The sequence below is a fragment of the Phyllostomus hastatus genome, unplaced genomic scaffold, assembly GCF_019186645.2.
Source record: "Phyllostomus hastatus isolate PE091 unplaced genomic scaffold, TTU_PhHast_1.1 phas_scaffold_78, whole genome shotgun sequence".
Taxonomy (NCBI): domain Eukaryota; kingdom Metazoa; phylum Chordata; class Mammalia; order Chiroptera; family Phyllostomidae; genus Phyllostomus; species Phyllostomus hastatus.
This window is the reverse complement of record NW_025334041.1, coordinates 16,868,247-16,886,272: the sequence shown is the minus strand read 5'-3', so window position 1 is coordinate 16,886,272 and position 18,026 is coordinate 16,868,247. Positions and strand designations below refer to the sequence as shown.

At 40.1% G+C, this 18,026-nt stretch overlaps 1 protein-coding gene across 2 annotated transcripts in view; it reads left to right on the top strand.

Moving 5' to 3' along the window:
- The first annotated feature begins 207 nt into the window (after window positions 1–207).
- Window positions 208–18,026, top strand: part of ITGB8 (integrin subunit beta 8) — a 77,619-nt gene continuing 59,800 nt past the window's right edge. The window contains exon 1 of one of the 2 annotated variants that reach the window (XM_045827538.1): window positions 208–345. In XM_045827538.1, the coding sequence (XP_045683494.1) occupies window positions 219–345 (127 nt within the window). In that variant the 5' untranslated portion in view covers window positions 208–218. The remainder of the gene's footprint in view (window positions 346–18,026) is intronic. The other variant, XM_045827539.1, reaches the window with a different exon arrangement.

Sequence of the window (18,026 nt, the reverse complement as noted above, 5' to 3'; positions counted from 1 at the left end):
GCCGTGCGGAGCTGGGAGGGCCGCTGGGGCCCTGAAATGCCTAGTGGTGCCCGGGCCAGCGTACCTGCACCGCTTGTTCCGAGCCACCGGGTCCGCCTGCCGGGCCTGCTTAAAACGTCCTACCGACACTTGGTCCGCCCGCGCGGAGGTGCGCCTGGGAGGCGCGAGCGCGCATCCGGATAGCACCCAGGCGGGCGCTTAGCCGGCTGCTCTGCATTATGTGCTGCTCGGCCCTGGCTTTTTTTACTGCCACATTTGTCTGCTTGCAAAACTGCCGGCCAGGTCCTGCCCCATTTCTCCGGGCGGCCTGGGTGTTTTCAGTTATTCTTGGACTGGGCCAAAGTGGTAAGTTTTTCTTTTTCTTTTTTCTTTTGCTTTCTTCTCTAACTCAAAGGTCTTGGGCTGTCACGAAGAGCATCCCGGCCAGGTAAGTGGCCCGGTGTCAGCGTCCTCCCATCTACCCTTAGAATTTCAGAAGGGGGCGGTGTGTGGCAGCGTCCCCCATTACATGTGATCTGAGGGAGGCCAGGTGTCAAGCATTTCCGCCCTGGAGTGACAGCGATAATTACAAGTGGTGATACTGTGTGTGTCTCGTGGGTGCTGGGGAAGCAGTAATAGAATGGACGTTTGGAAGGGTGGGCGATCGTATTTACAAGAGCAAGTTTAGGGGTTCTGTCCCATCCTCGAAGGCATCCTTAAAGATGACCCCCATCTTTCTCGCATATGGAGCTAACCACTAACTAGCTCCCATTTGATTCAAGGCTGAGGATAAATGGGTGTCTTCCGCTTCTGAGGCCATAGAAGAAAAGGATGACGGCAGACAAGTTTCTCCCATCACAGTGACTAGCCTGAATGAATTAAAGTTGCAAAAGTGTTTTGGCACTTTTCAATTATGTGCAAATGTAAGGTGATACTACTGGGTTACCAGCAAACAGTAAAAACATGTAGCAAGTAATAACCGCCAGTTTGGGATGAGTTCATATTGTTTTATACATATGCCAAACAGGTAATTTTGCCAATGCAATGATTGTTGCCAGTTTATTTTTTAATTGACTTTATCTGTGTTTGGACATCCAGTCCTTCAGTTCTATTAGAATCTTTCTCTTACCTCTCCAGGTGAAGGAAAGTTATAATTGTGTTGTAGACTAAAATTTTCTCCAATGCTTTGAACTGGTGTAACAGGTTTCTGCCTGAAGCTAGTTAAAATGGTCAAGTCATTTCCTTATACATAAGGGTTTATACTGGAAACATCCAGCTAACTTCACTTATTTTTTTTGCTATATAGTTATCTAATATTTGTTTCAAAATGAGATTTACCCATTTATGTGAAATGAGAACAATTAGAGTAAATTTTTATCTTGTGGTTATTTCTTTGGCTTATGTGTTGATTTAAAAATAAGTGAAACTTAAGGCAAAGGAAAGAGTAGCATTCATTATCAATTATCTCTTAAGTGGAACATGCATTTGTTACAACAGATTTTCCACTGAGCATAATTCCATCCTGTGTTAATAAGTGACAAAGTATTTTTCTAGATTTAGTAAACACATACACACATAGTAGTAAAATGACCCAAACAGCATGTATTATGTCCTCAAAACATAGGCATGGAAAGAGTCCTACTTGCCTCTAGAATTTGCTAATAATAGTAATAATTTTTAAATATTCATTGTGCTTGTAAAGATTAGTCAAGTTCTCATGTGATAGCATTGTATTTCCAGCCAGTAACTATAACAGATTTGAAGCAAATATTATGAATGGGCTCTCTTGCACCTGCAGTTGTGAAAAGGGAATGCTCATCCGAAATCAGAACAAGGCATCCTTTTCCCAGTCCCTGTCAATGTACAAAGGTTTCTCATGTATGCTGGTTTGCAGTGCAGTTCAAAACATGCAAAAAATTTAAATTACAGCCAGCACAACACAGAAAATTAGAGATCAGCATAAACTGTTGTACTTTCGTGATATAGCTACAAGTCTCAAATTATATGTCCTCACAGTGCAAATTAGACGCTTAAAGCAGAATAGAAATTTAGGTATCAGTTACAAAGGAAATCTTGTTCCCCTGCTCAGTAGTTTACACCAAGGAAATGTTGAGGGCATTAAAGCCATACAAAAGAAACCAGAAACTACACAGCAGTGTAACTTTGGGTTTGATTTTTGAAGTGGAATTTATAGGTCCCAAATGAAAATGGGCTTTTTTTTAATGAATATATTGTGAGCAAGAGGAATATTACTAATAAGGCCTGAATATTCTTCTGATCTAGAAAATTTATTGGAGTTCGTTATTCAGATTTTCCCGGTGGAAATTACCAACAATTAGGGTAACAATAACACTAAAAAATGGTTAATGAGTAACTGGAAAACACTAAAGAATACCTAGTGGTTAATATTTGAAGACTTAATATAGCAACACTGTTATTTCTATATTTGCTAGTTTTGAAAGGTTAAAAATCTTATTTAACTAAATTTTAGAAATAATAGCAATATACAGCAATATAAGTGACACATTTCAGAAAATTTTAAAACATGGTAACTATTACTGCAATGTAATTTCACCTTCTGTGCATAATAAGTTATTTATTATTTTAAATAACAACCAAGTGGACTACCATTGCTTTTTAACTGTCTTATTACTTTACCTCAGAACGTATTTCATAATGTAAGTGTTCTTGGATTTTTTTATGCTTACCTAAAGTGAGAGGATATTTAAGAGAACCACACCTTTATTTGACAAATTCAATCTTCCAAATTATTTGCACACTAAGCATTCAAATTAAGTCTATCTCCAAGCAACTGAGACACTTACTGATTAAAAAAGATGTTTGTGCTGTATATAAAAGCAAAGTAACTGATAAGATTTGAAAATGCCAAAGAAATTCCTGTGCCTCAAATATTCACCTATTACCAAATTATCTGAAATGGATATCTTTGAATTAACATGTTATTGACACTACGTTTCTTCTAATTCTTAATTGATATTATGGAAATTTTGGAACACATGCAGAAGCAGAGTGAATGGTATAAGGAATTGCCATTATACCCATCACTTCAGCTTCATGGGAAAAAAGAGTTCGTCCCTTTTCCCCAGCTAAGTTATTTTGAAGCAAATCTCTCATATACTTTCATCCTAAATATTTCAGTACATTGAAATATTACAGGAGGAGTTACACACTCATTAACCCCAGAACATGAAATTTTTTAGTTGAAATTTAGGGCCACAAGAATGTCCATTACCTTTCATAGGAAGAATGCGGAAGTGAGGGAGGCAAGCAAAGACCATTTCAACCATTTACTTTTCAATGGTTCTATTATGGCTCCTTAAAAGCATTTTTCTTTAAAATATTCATATGTAACAACTTTTGGGTATGCATGTATATGAAGGAAAAAATAACATGGATAAATCTATTTCCCCAGGCAAATGTTGCCTGTGCCAATGGAATCCAGCAAGCATACCTTGTTTGAGTTTGTTGGAAGGATTGCTACCTGTGTCTCTTGAATCACCAGCTTTTCTCTTCTCTACTGGACCACTTACAGCATGTGCATATCCATACAGGCTGTAATATCCCTCTTCTATTTTTCACTCTCCTTTGTAGCCAAAAATCTTGAGTTGTCCAAACTCGCTCTCTCCAATTCTCCTTACCTGCTTTTTTGAATCCATTGCAGTTGGGCTTTCTTTATCACCTCTGCAAGTATATTACTCTGTTAAAATCACAATGACCCCCCTATTGCCAAATCCCATGGCCAACTCATAGTCTTCATTCTGCTTTACCTATTATCTGTCAGCAACGTGACACTGTTGACCACTCCCCCCTTCAAAACGCTTCTTTCATTGGTTCCTGGACACACATTCTCTTAGTTTAAGCTCCTTCTCTGATGTCAGTTCTTCATGTCTCAACCTCCAAACGTATGCGTGGCTCAGGACTCGGTCCTCAGACTTCCTTTTCTGGCTATAGACTAAGTTCTTAGGTGGACTGATCTAGTCTTGGGTCCTAAGTACCATTTCTATGGTGACAACTCCAGTCTGATCTCCAGAGGGTACAGCAAACTACCTGTTCACCATTTCCACTTATGTCTAAAGGCAAAATTACCCTAATGTATTAAAAAAACAAACTTCCAATTTTCTCCCTCAAGCTTGCTCCTTTTATACACTCCTTCATATGAGTAAGTGGTAAGTCAGACTTCCAGTAGTTCAGGTAACACTTTTGCAGCATCCTTGATCTCTCTGTTTCTCTAATTCTCACTAGAATTCACACTTTAAGAAATAGAGTTTCCTTTAAAAGGCAGTTCTACTATAAAAGATATAACACTACAAGACATTTGTTTCTGCCTTCTTAGTCAACCCTAAGAGCAGACTCTTGACCTTCTAGGGCAATCATTAGCCAAGATCAAAATAGAGGCTTTCTGATTTTTAATCTACTTTTTATAAAGTAATTTGCTTTCAAAAGTTCGGTGATAATTATTTTAGTTGATAATTAAGTATAAAAAGTAATCCTGATCTTTTACCTCAATATGTATTTTAATACTGATTTCTATTTAGGCTATGCAAACTGGAATTTGTAGTCACTTCTAACCAAACACCAAGAAAGGTAATAGAAAGACACACTATTCTCAACTATTTAATTATTATTCATTCAGAGTTTCTTAAAGCAACTACAGCCTCATGTCAGGCACTGTTCTGGGTTCTGGAGTTAAAAGAATAATAATAGTTCATATTTGTGACATATTTGCTATATGCCAGATACCCTCCTGGACTTATAATATGAAAGTAAATCCTTTAGTACCCACAACCTCTGAGGTATAGACTCTGACTGTTCCCATTTTATAGGTAAGTAAGCGAAGTAAAGAGACACTGAATAACTTCTTCAAGATGTCTTAGCTAATAAGTGATGGAACCAGGATTCAGATCTCTGTGGGTGTGGCTCTGAACCCTCAGTCACTGTTACAGACTATCCTTCAGGGGTGGAGACGTTCCTACCCTGCTCTGGCCCTCCTCACAGGCAACAAATCCATGAGCCATGCCTATCCAGAGTTTTCAAACTCCTTCTAGATCATCTCCAGAATTCTCTACCCAAACAGCCCCGAACCGTCTTCAGGGCCATCCTGTAGGATGACTGTGCCACCCATTTGCCCAACACTAGGAAAGGGGAGCTATACAAAGCTGGAGGGGACACATGCATGCAGGCTGGAGTGTCCATGCAGGTAATTCATAGGCCATTTTCAATACAGAATAAAACTAGAAGTGAGAGAGAAGCAGGGCAGATCAAGGGTTGGAGGAGCAACCCCTTAAACACTGCCAAGTTCTCAAGTAGAAATCTAAAGCGTGTGAAATTCTAAACTCAGACCTAGCCTTCTGGGGCTTTATAAATGTATATTTATCAAGTTAGGAAAAGAGAACTTATTTTACTTGATGGTTTCTTAGCCCGAGTTGTAAATATTCAGTCTTGTTATGCCCACCACCATTTGTACCCTTGTTTTGTTCCTGAAAAAGTTAGGGGCAGACTTGCCTATTAATTTAAATATTATGGGTGGGGGCCAGGGGTTGACACACAATGAAAGCACCAGAGGTCTTTGCCTAGAGAACTACCTCATGTCAAGGTACTTATATACGTTAGTAACTAAAAGCTTTTTGTTAAATTCTAAGATGTATGCAGATTACACTGAATTGTATTTTCTTGCAAATTGTGTTAGAGAGTCTAGTATATGCACATTATAGATTTAGTTTTATTTTTTATATTATTAACTTAAAACATGTCACAGAAAAGGACATTTTTACTGAAATGAATTAGCCAGATTTGGTTGAATTATTCAGCTGGCATATACTGAATAGCTATAAATAAATGAATGTGTAGAAAAAAACACTGCCTTACCGCCTTCAAGGACTGAAAGGACTAGTTTTCAATTTAAAAACCCATCTTAATGTGACCTGCTTTCTGTTTTCACAGCAAATGGCCATAATTTGCATATCAAAAAAATGAAATGAAAGTCAAAATTGTTTCCATTGGGATTTAATCATTTAATTAAAACAGTTATACAGATTAACAAAACTAATGGGATCATTACTAGTTTTTACTAGGAAACTACTAATACTAAACACACATTAAATTTATCTTTCTTGAGTTACTTTTAAAGTTTCCCAACTAAAATTTAGTTTAAGACATAAGAATAAGATCATAAAATTAAAATTAAGATGTTACCTTATTGGACATATAATCTTAAAATGATTTTTAAAAATATGCTTTTATTTTCCATGCTATTATTCCAAGTATTCAAAGGTCATATTGTAAGGTAGCATATAAGGTCTTAAAGAGTGGCCTTTTGGGCTGACCTTATCAGTAAGCCAATCTTCATGACTCAGTCGTTTTGGAGATGTTATCTCTCTTTCCCAGGTATTTTTGTTGTTTCATTTTCTTTTGTTTTAACGAGCAAATACTGTTACATTTGTCAAAGATGGGCAACAAACGGGGTCTGTTGCCATTCCAGGTCAGTACTGGTGCAGTTGGATTAGTCTAGAGAATGGCCTCCAGAAAATCCCAGTCCCCAGGTAGTTCAGAGTATGGAACCAAAGTAGCAGCCAAAGGCTCATTCAAGCCAAAACCCCTGGAAGAGACTGAGTTTGAAGTGGAGGGAAAGGCTAGCAATGAAGACGGGGGAGGATGAAGACGAGACAACTGTCAGTTCTGTAGCAACTGTGCCAAATAGGTCTTTATTAAGTATGTAAGATGTGCAGTGGCCTTTTGCCAGGAATGTTTTAACGTTTTGCATAATTTTGGACCCAAGTTTCTTTTAGAATAAAAAATTAATGTTTAGCCCTGGCTGGCGTAGCTCAGTGGATTGAGTGCCGGCTGCGAATCAAAGTGTCGCAGGTTCGATTCCCAGTCAGGGCACATGCCTGGGTTGCAGGCCACGGCTCCCAGTAACTGCACATTGATGTTTCTCTCTCTCTCTCTTTCTCCCTTCCCTCTCTAAAAATAAATAAATAAAATCTTTAAAAATTTTGATATTTAGGAAAAAAGTTAGCATGCCAATGTGGAAATGCAGCCAGAGTTGAGGAACTGCTGTTCCACATGTACACGAAGCACCAGGGTCCTATCCTTGGAATGAACTGCATTTCCCCAGGAGCAAGAATGTTTTTTCTGATTTTGATGAGGCCATATATTTAGTACAATTCCCTGGAAACTGTTAAAGATGCTGGGTAGGAAAAGGAGCTTGGTGAAAAGGTCATCCTTATGGAATGAGGTATTACCACTAAGCTTCAATGGCAGTTTAGAACATTATGAGGTCAAATGAAAAAGAATATATTAAAAGAAAAAATCAAAATTCTACAAAAGTACATTTATAGGAAGTACCTTAAAGGGTGCCGAACTAGGCAATGTCTTTCCTAATCGCTGGCTTTAGCTGGGTAAGGAGGCCAGGTTGGCTATGCCTAGGTATTCATTAACTGCAGTAGAACAAGGCATACAGGAAAGTTCAAGCATGTGCAGGAATTGCTGTGGAACTGGCTGTTCTGGTTGGAAACAAAGAACTCATTGTAGCAGAACTGCATTATTTGCAGAAAAATTATCTAGCCAGTTTCTTTCTTAGTACAAGGCACACCTCCCAAGGTATTGCTCTGTTGCCTTTTTGTGCATTTGGTTTGTATTTTTATGGTGAATTGAAGACATGTAGACCATAATTTATAAAAGAAAACTCTCTGGAAATGATACACTGTGCTCAAGTTCCAAGAGAATTTATCTGGAAGACAGTAACACTGAAAAAGACACCCAAGAAGGGACTCAGTTTCAGGCATCCTGAATTTTGGTTCAAAAGGTCCCTTTGGATGAGTGTTTCAACCATAACCATGGAGAACCGGAGCACTAAGGTGAGGGCCAATGTATATAATCACGGTGTCTGATCTTCAAGGTTGGTAATGGAAATAGGAGGACTAAATGTTATTAGTACTAGTCCTTAACTGAGAGGACCTAGCATGTTTAATGCCTCTTAAAGAATCCCAGGCCACATGATGCTCGGTGACATTGGATGGACCTGAGATGAGGTGGGAGAAGGGGAGGGAGTTGCTGAGCATGTACCTGTACCCTACTGTGGGCAGCCGAGAACATTTGGAGAATAAAGTCCAGGACACCCTGTCAGTGTTGATATATACACCCAGGGCTGACCACTGGCTACTTGAAGGTCAGCACAGCATTGATGCCAGAGGCGACTACTCTCTGAGAACAGTGTTGCAGACTAGATGATTGGGTGATAAACTTGTTGGAGTAGAAACTGCTTTATGGGCATTATGAAAATTCAGAATCAAGGATTTTTGCACAAAGCATCCCAGAAATGTATTTGATTTTGAAGTTCATAACAGAAACTTAGTCACTTTAGTAGTAACAGCGCTACTTCTGACTGAATTATTTGGCAGCGCAGAAACGTTTGGTTGGTTAGAACTATCCTTGCTGGATGTTACACGCTGCTTACCGCAGGATAGTCTGCTAAAATACTGCCCAGGCCCCAGCTGGTGTGGCTCAGTGGATTGAGCGCTGGCCTGCGAACCAAAGGGTTACTGGTTCAATTCCCAGTCAGGGCACACGCCTGGGCTGTGGGCCAGGTCCCCAGTAGGGAACACATGAGAGGCAACCACACATTGATGTTTCTCTCCTTGCCTCCCTCCCCCTGTCTAAAAATAAATAAATAAAATATTTAAAAAATAAATAAAAAATAAAATACTGCCCAGATGGCATGGGGTTCTTTTCTCCCACACTGGGTACTTAACAATTCCTTTGGGCTTATTTTTTTAAATAAGAAATCCTATGTATGGAACCAGGCTTTTCTTGACCTTTTGACCCAGTTAGGCACTTGCAGCTCTGTGTTAAAGAACTGAAGCTCCGGAGTACTCCACCAGAACTGGGCCTTCGAGTTCTGCAGAGCTCCCATGGTAGCAAGAACCTAATCACTGGTCAGTCCACTTTAGGGTATTTGTTAGGGGTCCTTATTGACAAGAAAGGAACTAAACACCCAGAAAATCCCCAGAAATTTGTTCTTATACAAACTTTAGAAGCCTGCCTCCCTCCAATATAGTGGCACTTCAATATATGAAGGAATTTGGGTTCAGTTCCCAAGAACTTCACCCATGATAGCACAAACTCACTTTTCTAAGGCTTTGAGGGTTCTGTACAGTTAAACGGCCCAGGGTGGTCCAAATGAGTTGGTTAAACAAGGTTGGATGTTGCACAGATATACAGTGAGCCCCACCCGCCAAAAGATCACAGGAGATACCACATGAACACTGGGAAACTGGCAAGGAATCCCAGAATCTGAAAAGATATTATTGATAACTTATATACCCATGGCATATTTGGGAAAAGTCCTTTCATTCATTCCCTTTCTAAATGTTGGTGCAAAAAGGTGAGGTGTGATGGACACCTGGGTATTTGGGGGTTGGGCAGGAGGTAAAGCCACAGGTGAGAGCACAGAAGCCTAGAACAGAGTTTGGAGTCTGGTTGTCATTTGTTTGGAAATAGAGCAGAGCTGTCCAGGCCAGAAGGGGTAGATAAACTGATGCATGTCTGCATACCCAATGGCTCTGTAACGTAGGTCTGACAGGGCAGGGAGGCACTCTATAAGCCTCAGTCACAGCAAGGGACTAGCTCCTTTCCCATTAAAATATAATTATACTTAATTGTGTATTTTTTAAACAGGCAGCTTGGGAATCTTTAGCAGAAGTGTGGAGGTTGAACCTAAAAAGGGTGATTAGGTGTTGGAAGGCAAAAGAGATCGGAGGTACAAGGGGAAGCTGAGTAGGAACCAGAGGGGATCAGGCATCAACGATTAGACCTGCGGTGTTGGATGTTGGGGGATGATTTCATTTCTCCGGGTGGATTGCTGCTGTTTTGCCAGATTTTACTGATCCAGCTAAAAGGGCTGCCTCTCAATAGCAACCTGACAATACTGTGTGATTTCTAACAGACAGCACACATTCTTGAGCCAGACAGAATAGAGAGGTAATCATGTAATAAAAGGACTTGGCAAATTCCTCAAGTTTTCATTGGCCCTCCCTGTCTCTCCTTGAGGTGACATCCTCCTGTCATCTGCTGCCGTAGCGCCCTGCTTGGCAGCACATTTGTTAAGGTTCTGTTATATCTTTGTGTTTGATGCTATTCTATAAGCTTCACAAGACAGGTACCCTATTTTCAATAGCCTGCATAATGCCATGGTTATAGCAGGTATTAAATAACTACCAACAATTCGTGGATGGATTAATGCTACCCAAATCATTACAATCCCCAATTCCTCAAGAAGTAAAATTTTCTGCTTTTTATTCCCAGAAGATAATGTCTTTTCCTTTTTTGACCTAATCTTTGCCCATCCTCTTCTTTGTAATCAAGAAATCTTATAATAATCTAACAGAGCACCCATGAGAATGTGAAAAAGGGTGATAGTAAAACCCTGGTTACTTAGAGTACACAAGAATGGTGGTATTTCAGTTAATTAAATTCATGATCATTCATATTTTGGCTCTTCTTTTTGAAAATAGTTTATAAAGATATATTTATAAAATTTCTTGTCATGGTAAGTGCATCTTCAACCTTTGAGATTTGAGGAACTCCTCACAGTTATCATTCCATGAGTAAATCAAAAGGTCTTTCCTGAGCACCTACTTAGTGCTTGTACTAGCAGCGGTGGGAACAGAGGAGAAGACATCGTGCAGATGGGAGAGCTGAGCGTGGGGACCTCTGTGGGTACGAGGCCCACGAGAGTGATGTGAGGCTGATGTGGGTGGTCTGGGCCCTTCGTGCTGCAGGGCTTCCGACTTGTGATTCACACAGGACGTAGGTCAGATGTGCCCTGACACCAAGGCAGAACCTTGCTGTCTCCTCTAAATAGTAACACTTAGTTTTAATATTTCCTATGCTTTTTCAGAGAATTACCCTGTGGAGCTTGACTAACTGAAGGTTCCAATTATTTAGATTTTACTACACATACAGTTCACCTTCTTAGGTAGAATGTATTCCCAGAGACTGCCGTAAAATGTATCAGCAGAAAGCAAAATCCAGGTTTTGTATCCTGTACTCCAACAGTACACATGATTAATTGTATCGTCTTCAGCTATTAGCAGAGACTGTTAAATGAGTGTGTAAAGAGGGGAAGAACAGAAGTGTAAGTGTTCATTTACCAAGTGAGTTTAGTAGGGGGGTCAAAGAGTGTTATGTGTGAGTGCTGGGGAGCAGGGGGTCATGGTCAGAGAGAGTGTGAGCAGTAACAGAATAAAGTTTCCCTCTCAAGAGGGGGCATCCTGAGCCAAGTCCCAGAGTTGATTGAGAGAAGGACAGTTACCTGAGCGACACAGAAGTGAACGCATCAGGTCAGAGACAGGAGCACATAGGACATGCTGGTCAGTGCAGAGGAGACATGCATTCACCCTCTCATTCCACAAATATGCTCCAAGTGCCAGGTATTGCCATAAGCCCTGGGAATAGGGCAGTAGACAAAACTGACAGAAATATCTGCCCTCATGGAGTTTACATTCTACTGGGAGAAGGCAGCCCACAGACAAAATAAGTAGAATGTATAGCAAACTAGAAGTTGTCTACATTCTATTTATTTTGTCTATGGTCTGCCTTCTCCCATTAGGATGCGGTATGAGAGCCAAGTCCCTAAACCTGGAGGGAAATATGAACAGGACAGCATCTACCTCAATGACATAACACTTTAAAGGAAGATTTTGGCATTTAAACGTATATTAGAATCCAATATATTCTACAACTGAAACTAAAATCCAATCATTGCTAGTCATTTAACAGAGATTTTTCATCAATAACTGTGAAAAGCACTGTCTAAGGTATGTAAAAGGCCTTAGGAAACAAAGGACAAAAAGCCTTGTTCTGACGAGTCATTTGGAGGCAGGAGAGATAAAATTAAAAGTAGACGCGCCCTGACTGGTGTGGCTTAGTGGGTTGGGCATCGTCCCGCAAACAAAGATCACTGGCTCAATACCCGAGCAGGGCGCAGGCCTGGCTGCAACGGCCCAGATCACCCGTTGGGGCAGTGAGAAGGGCAACTGATGGATGTTTCCCTCCCCCTCTTTCTCCTCCTCGGCCTCTCTCTAAAAATAAATAAATAAAATCCTTTAAAAAAAATAAAAAGTAAGCATGATTATAAGTAATTATATAGTTAGAAAGTGATAACGGCTATGGAAAACAGTAGAGAAGGATTGGGGGGACAGTGGAAGTTGCTGTTTTAAATGCATTAGATGGGATTGATTAAATTAAGAAAGGAGATGTTTGAGCAAAGTTTGGTTTTTTTATTTCTTTAATTATTTTTAAATTGTTGTTCAAGTACAGTTTTTTGCTTTCTACTCCTACCCCAGCCCACCCCCTAGCCCTCCCCACCTCCCTCCCGTTTCCACCCCTCCCTCTTGTTTTTGTCCATGTGTCCTTTGTACTTGTTCCTGTAAACCCTTCCCCTTTTCCCCTAAGCAAAGTTTTGAAGGCAGTGACAGCATTAGCCTTGTGGATACTTGGAGAAGGAGTCAAGAAAACAGAGAATGTTGCCCTGGCTGGTATGACTCAGTGGACTGAGCATCGGACTGTGAATTAAAGGCCGCTGGTTCAATTCCCAGTCAGGGCACATGCCTGGGTTGCAGATCAGGTACCCAGTCGCGGGGCATGTGAGAGGCAACTGATTGATGCATCTTCACACATCGGTGTTTCTCTCCTCTTTCTCCTTTCCTTCCTGTCTCTCTAAAAATGAATCAAACCTTTTTTTAAAAAGAGAGAAAACAATATATCAAGGGATGTAAGAGATGTGAAACAGGTGGGAGGATGGGAGGGCTGGAGGCGGCAGATTGTCGGTGTCAACATCCTACGGGGAGTGAGTTAGACTGAAAGACAGGAGGTGGCGGTCAGAGAGAGTGATAGAGGAAACTGAGATTGTAGAGAGGTTGCAGTTACTGGTAATTACAAGGTCCAAAGCTATGGCCGTGGAAGCAAGTAGTTAAATCAGAGTGGAAGACAAAATAATGGAGAACAAGGAAGTGAGGCATCTAGGTATTGCAAAGATGACCTGTATATACACTGGAATTTCCAAGAACTGAAATAGGAGTACAGTTGGAGAATGTGATGATAAGCAAGGAGTCAGAATTCTCACGAAATGAGAAGACATCACCCTGGGGTCAAAAAATGCCTGTAATAATTCAGGGTTCTGGATGACATAATCTGAGTACAAAGTACAAAAGCGGGGATGGGGAATACCCTGGAAGTGGCAATGAGGGCTAAGGAGGGCAGCTGTCTGCCTGCAGGCCCAGTGTCCTGACTTGTGGGAAAAACATCAGCAAGTTCAAAAACATCATCAGTTCATGAGGTCAGCAAGGGAAGCCCCATCCACAGGGGGAAGCCAGGTTTCATAAGAGCAGAAGGAATGGGAAAATTAGTAGAAAACTGATACAGGGACTTCTTCTGGAAAGGGACTATGAATTTTGGAGAGCACGAGGTGAGGGTTGTGAAGGAGTGCAGAAAGGGAGAGAGTAGACCCTGTAGAGCCACATAGGGATTAGAGCATGTGGGAAAAGGAGGGGCATCTGCAAGTCTTCGCCTCCTTGAAGGGCCTGAAGTAAATGTGAATAAGTGAGATCAATCTCTGGGTACTCAGGCAGATACAGTAGTGAGGCTCTGAGTGCTGAGGGGGTGGTTCTGGAGCTTGTTCTTGTTTTGTGGAAGGAAGGGAAGAGGCTTGAAGAAGCCCTGATTTACCTCTGGTGTGACAGGTGTCACTTAGCCCAGTCTCCTGCCAAGTGGGAGAGGGACTTGCTTTGAATGCCTTGGGATGCCCTTGGCCCCAGATGATGAAGCTGACTGACTGAAGAACTATATATACAATACCTAAGCGTTACACCTGAGGGGGCACAAGCCCACAATGTTTTGCGCTTACCAAAGTGAAAGCGCTTACCAAAGACTTCCCAAACTACTTAAGATCATCTCCTTCCTGGGGGAATTCGTTTCTTGCTAAATATATTTCCATATGTATAATATGTAAATTAGGTACACATGTGCAAAACACACAACTAACTAAACAAAACACAAATAACTAAGTAACATACATACAGATAACTGTAATTCAATGTAGAAGGTAAGAATCACAATGCAAATTTTAAAAGGATTCAAAAGTGGAGCGATCAGATACATCTGAAGGGAACAGGAAGGAAATAATGGCAGAAATGTGTACGTGAGATAAGTGTGTAAATTGCATACTGGAAGGATCGCAAAGAGGGAAATACCCAGGAAATACCCAGGAGAGAGGAGGCATACATATCGGTCAGGACATAGGGCATCCGAGGAGAAGTAAAAGCACAAAGTTAGATATAGGTAGATTTGTTTTAACTTTACTCTTCAGGTAGCAGGAAATAAAGCATCAAAGGCTTTTTATTTGATTGTTTAGTAAAGCAGTGATGTGCTACATTAAGGACAGTGTGTCAGGAAGTCAGTCTGGCGCCGATGTGTATGATGAATCTGAGCGGTAGGTGAGTGAGGTCAAAGACTGTGAGAAAGTTGTTACAATGAAGCACGTGATAAATATGTTTCTAAATTGGGGTGGAAGTTCATTAATGGAGAGATGAATGCTAAAGATGCCTAGGTAAAAGCAAAAAAATGCTTCGTGACTGGCAGGTTGTTAGGGTTATGGTAGAGGGAGGAGTCCAGGTTGACCACAAAGACAGAGGAATAACCAGGAAAATAACATCAACAGAAATGTCGGTCAAGTCAGGAAGAGTTACTCATGGACAGGAATAATTTTTACTTGACATTTACAGTTTGAAGTTCTCCAGGAATCTTAGTGGAATTTCCAGCAGATTGAAAATTTAAGACAGGAACATGGATGGGAGTTTGGAGCTACGGATACTCATAGCTGACATTAGTTTATGAAGCCATCAAGGATTAGTGTAGGGAGATGTGAAAATAGTCAAAGATATAGAAAGATAATCAGTTGTGAGGATGGAAACAGTGAAGTGCCTACTCCCTGTGAAAAGATGGAGGGCATTTGAACACCGCTAAATGCTAGTTGCTAAATAAAAACAGGAAATCATTGTTTGCCTTTGAGTGAGCAATTCACTAGACAGATAGAGGGAATGATCTTGGCAAGGAGGAAAATTCTTCCTCCTCTGAAAAGAGAACAAAGGCAATTTTATTTTTTTTAAGTAAAATTATTTGGCTATGCTAGGTAGTACAAAGGTAACGTTGGGGTCATATCTTAAGTATGAGGACTTGGTGGAAGAGTTTGGGGATGTGAGGAGAAAGGATTAGAATAGCGCATGTGAGAAATGATGATGGAAAGTCAACGAGAGATGAATAAAAGCAAGGCCTAGGGGCTAGGTGAGGTGAAAAAGGATCTTGGAAGAGACTCAGTCCTCGATGTGCCTATGACAGCATCCCACCATAAAGACAGCTTCGGATGCTAAGATTTAAGCTGTTGCATCACCCCATTTGTGTCTGATCTACTACTTATTTTCAACTTTGTGTTTAGAATTGTTGGCTCAGGAGCCTGCCTTCTGTCCTATCCTGTGGCTCCTCCTGAATTTGTCACTCTTTCTACTTCTCTATGGTTTTGGGGCCTGAGAACTCTTTCATGGTTTCATGATCCAGTGGCCCTTTTAGTTTATGAGAATTTCCCACCACAGTCTCCGGCCCCAGGAATTCCCAGTGACTCTGTCCAAGGTGAAGGCAGCGTGAGGTGGGGATGATTTGGACAATGACATGACTCTAGTGAGGCAGAAAGCGGTCAGCAAGGTAATGAATACATTGTCAACTTTAGAAAGGTATCCGGTGATGATAACAAAGATGGGGAAGGACATATTAAATAAGAGCTTTTTTACAAAAAGATTTTTTTTTTATTTTTACAGAGGGGAAGGGAGGGAGGAGAAGGAGAGAAACATCAATGTGTAGTTGCCTCTCTTGTGCCCCCTTACTGGGCACCTGGTCCACAACCCAGGCATGTGCCATGACGGGGAATCGAACTGCGACCCTTTGGTTCATAGGCCAGTACTCAGTCCACTGAGCCACATCAGCCAGGGCAAATAAGAACTTTGAATTCCAAAGGAATAGAGGTTGATACTGTTGGAAGGTGGAGAGTGGTAGAGAACTCTACAAGCATCCAGTGACAAGGAGGAAGTTAAAGTATTGGTTAAAGTATTGGTTGGAGATTTACCCAAAAAATGATAAAATCTGATAAGGCTGAGTTTTGATGAAGGAGAAATAGTAGTTGGACCATTTTGGGAAATATAAAGAATATGGATTAAGAGTTTCATAGTATAATATGGACTATAGATTAGTTAGTTTTATAGTATCAATAATAAATGCCCTAAATTAACCACTTCTATGATGATTTTGTAAGAAAATATCCTTGCTCTTAGGAAATACACACTGAAGACTATGAGGTAAAGCATAGGTAATTGATATATATATATATATATATATATATATATATATATATATATATATATATATATATATATATATGTATAAAGAAGGACCTAGTAAAATTTCTGCCAATCACATTAAATTGGGCAATTATTATATAAAATAATTTAAAGTAATTAAAGTATTGTAGAAGATTAAATTTCTATCCTATAAGATATTTAGGTGAAAATCTTTTGATTATAATTCAGAATTTCCTTTGAATTCAAAAGTAAAACCTTTAAATGCTATGTTAAATCAAAATTGATATAATTTGCAGCAATAAATTGCATCTACTGAAAGTGTCAATCAGTGGGTTTTCACAGATGTGTGTGTGGACCTGTGACACCACCGTTACAATCAGCATACAGAACACTTCCATGCTTCCAAAAGTTTGCTTCTGCCTCCTTGCTGACAATGTTAAAACATGAAGCAGTGAATGACTCTGCATTACTGGGCAACTGATAGACCTAACAGACAGAACATTGGATGGTCTTTAAAAATAATCCTTCCATGTTAAAATACATTACATCTTAAAATATTTCCATGAATTAACAGACTTGTACATGCCTTAAAGCACATGTTCTCCACCCATCCTGTCATTTAACTTACACTATACTTTTTAAAGCATTTTTACAACTCAATGGATGAATGCAGCACATGAATAGGAGGAGGAGCATTTTTCCTACCTCATCAGCAAGGAAGCATAACCTCAGCAAAGTTGAATTATGAAGCCAAGGTCAGAGGACAGGCAGAGCATAGAACAAGTTGCCTGCCACCTTATTCCAGATTTGGCTTCCAAGACAGAACTGGAAATTCACAAATGCAAACAGCAACTACAAACATCATTTCAAGTGCTTCAGCCTAATTAGCATGCAGCCCAGAACCATCCCCTGGCAAGAAGTTGGGGAAACACAGTTGTAAATGGAGAAGCGCTCCCCCATCCTGAAAGAGTGCCAACCAGTTTAATGCTAGCACTTGGTGAGATGTTCAGGCTGGGGCTTTAGTATTAAAACTCAGTTTCCTTGTGCATGGAAACAAAATGAATTACGAAAAGGGCCCTGAAGCATTTAGGGAGTATCTGGCACTAAAGATAAAAAATAATCCTACGGGGAAAATCTAGCTTCTTCATCTCTAAAGTGGGACTGATGACAGGAAAAATAATGACAGACTACTTTTGTGAAAGAATTGTCTTGACCCACATGAGAATTATTATTGAGTCATCACTTAAAGACTGAAAATAGTACAATCAGCAAAGGTTTTAAATTGTACTTTGGTATCATTGTCTTTCTGGTATTCCTGATTGCATGTAGTATTTAAGGAAAAAACGGCTCTATAGTCAGAACTGTGTTCAAAGTTAGTCTCTGTACTTAGTCGCTTTGGGATGATACTTCGCCTGAGCTTTAGTTCCCTATCTGTTAAATGGGTATGGTAATCCTTCCCTTATAGGATTTTCATAAAGTTTCAATGAGATAATACATATAAAGGGCTTGATATAGGACCCAAAACAGAGTAATCACTTAATAAATAGTTTTTATTTTCTCTAATTTTAACCTCTTGTGTATATAGATTTGATTTTTCAAAGTGGCAGAGTAAAATATAATTAC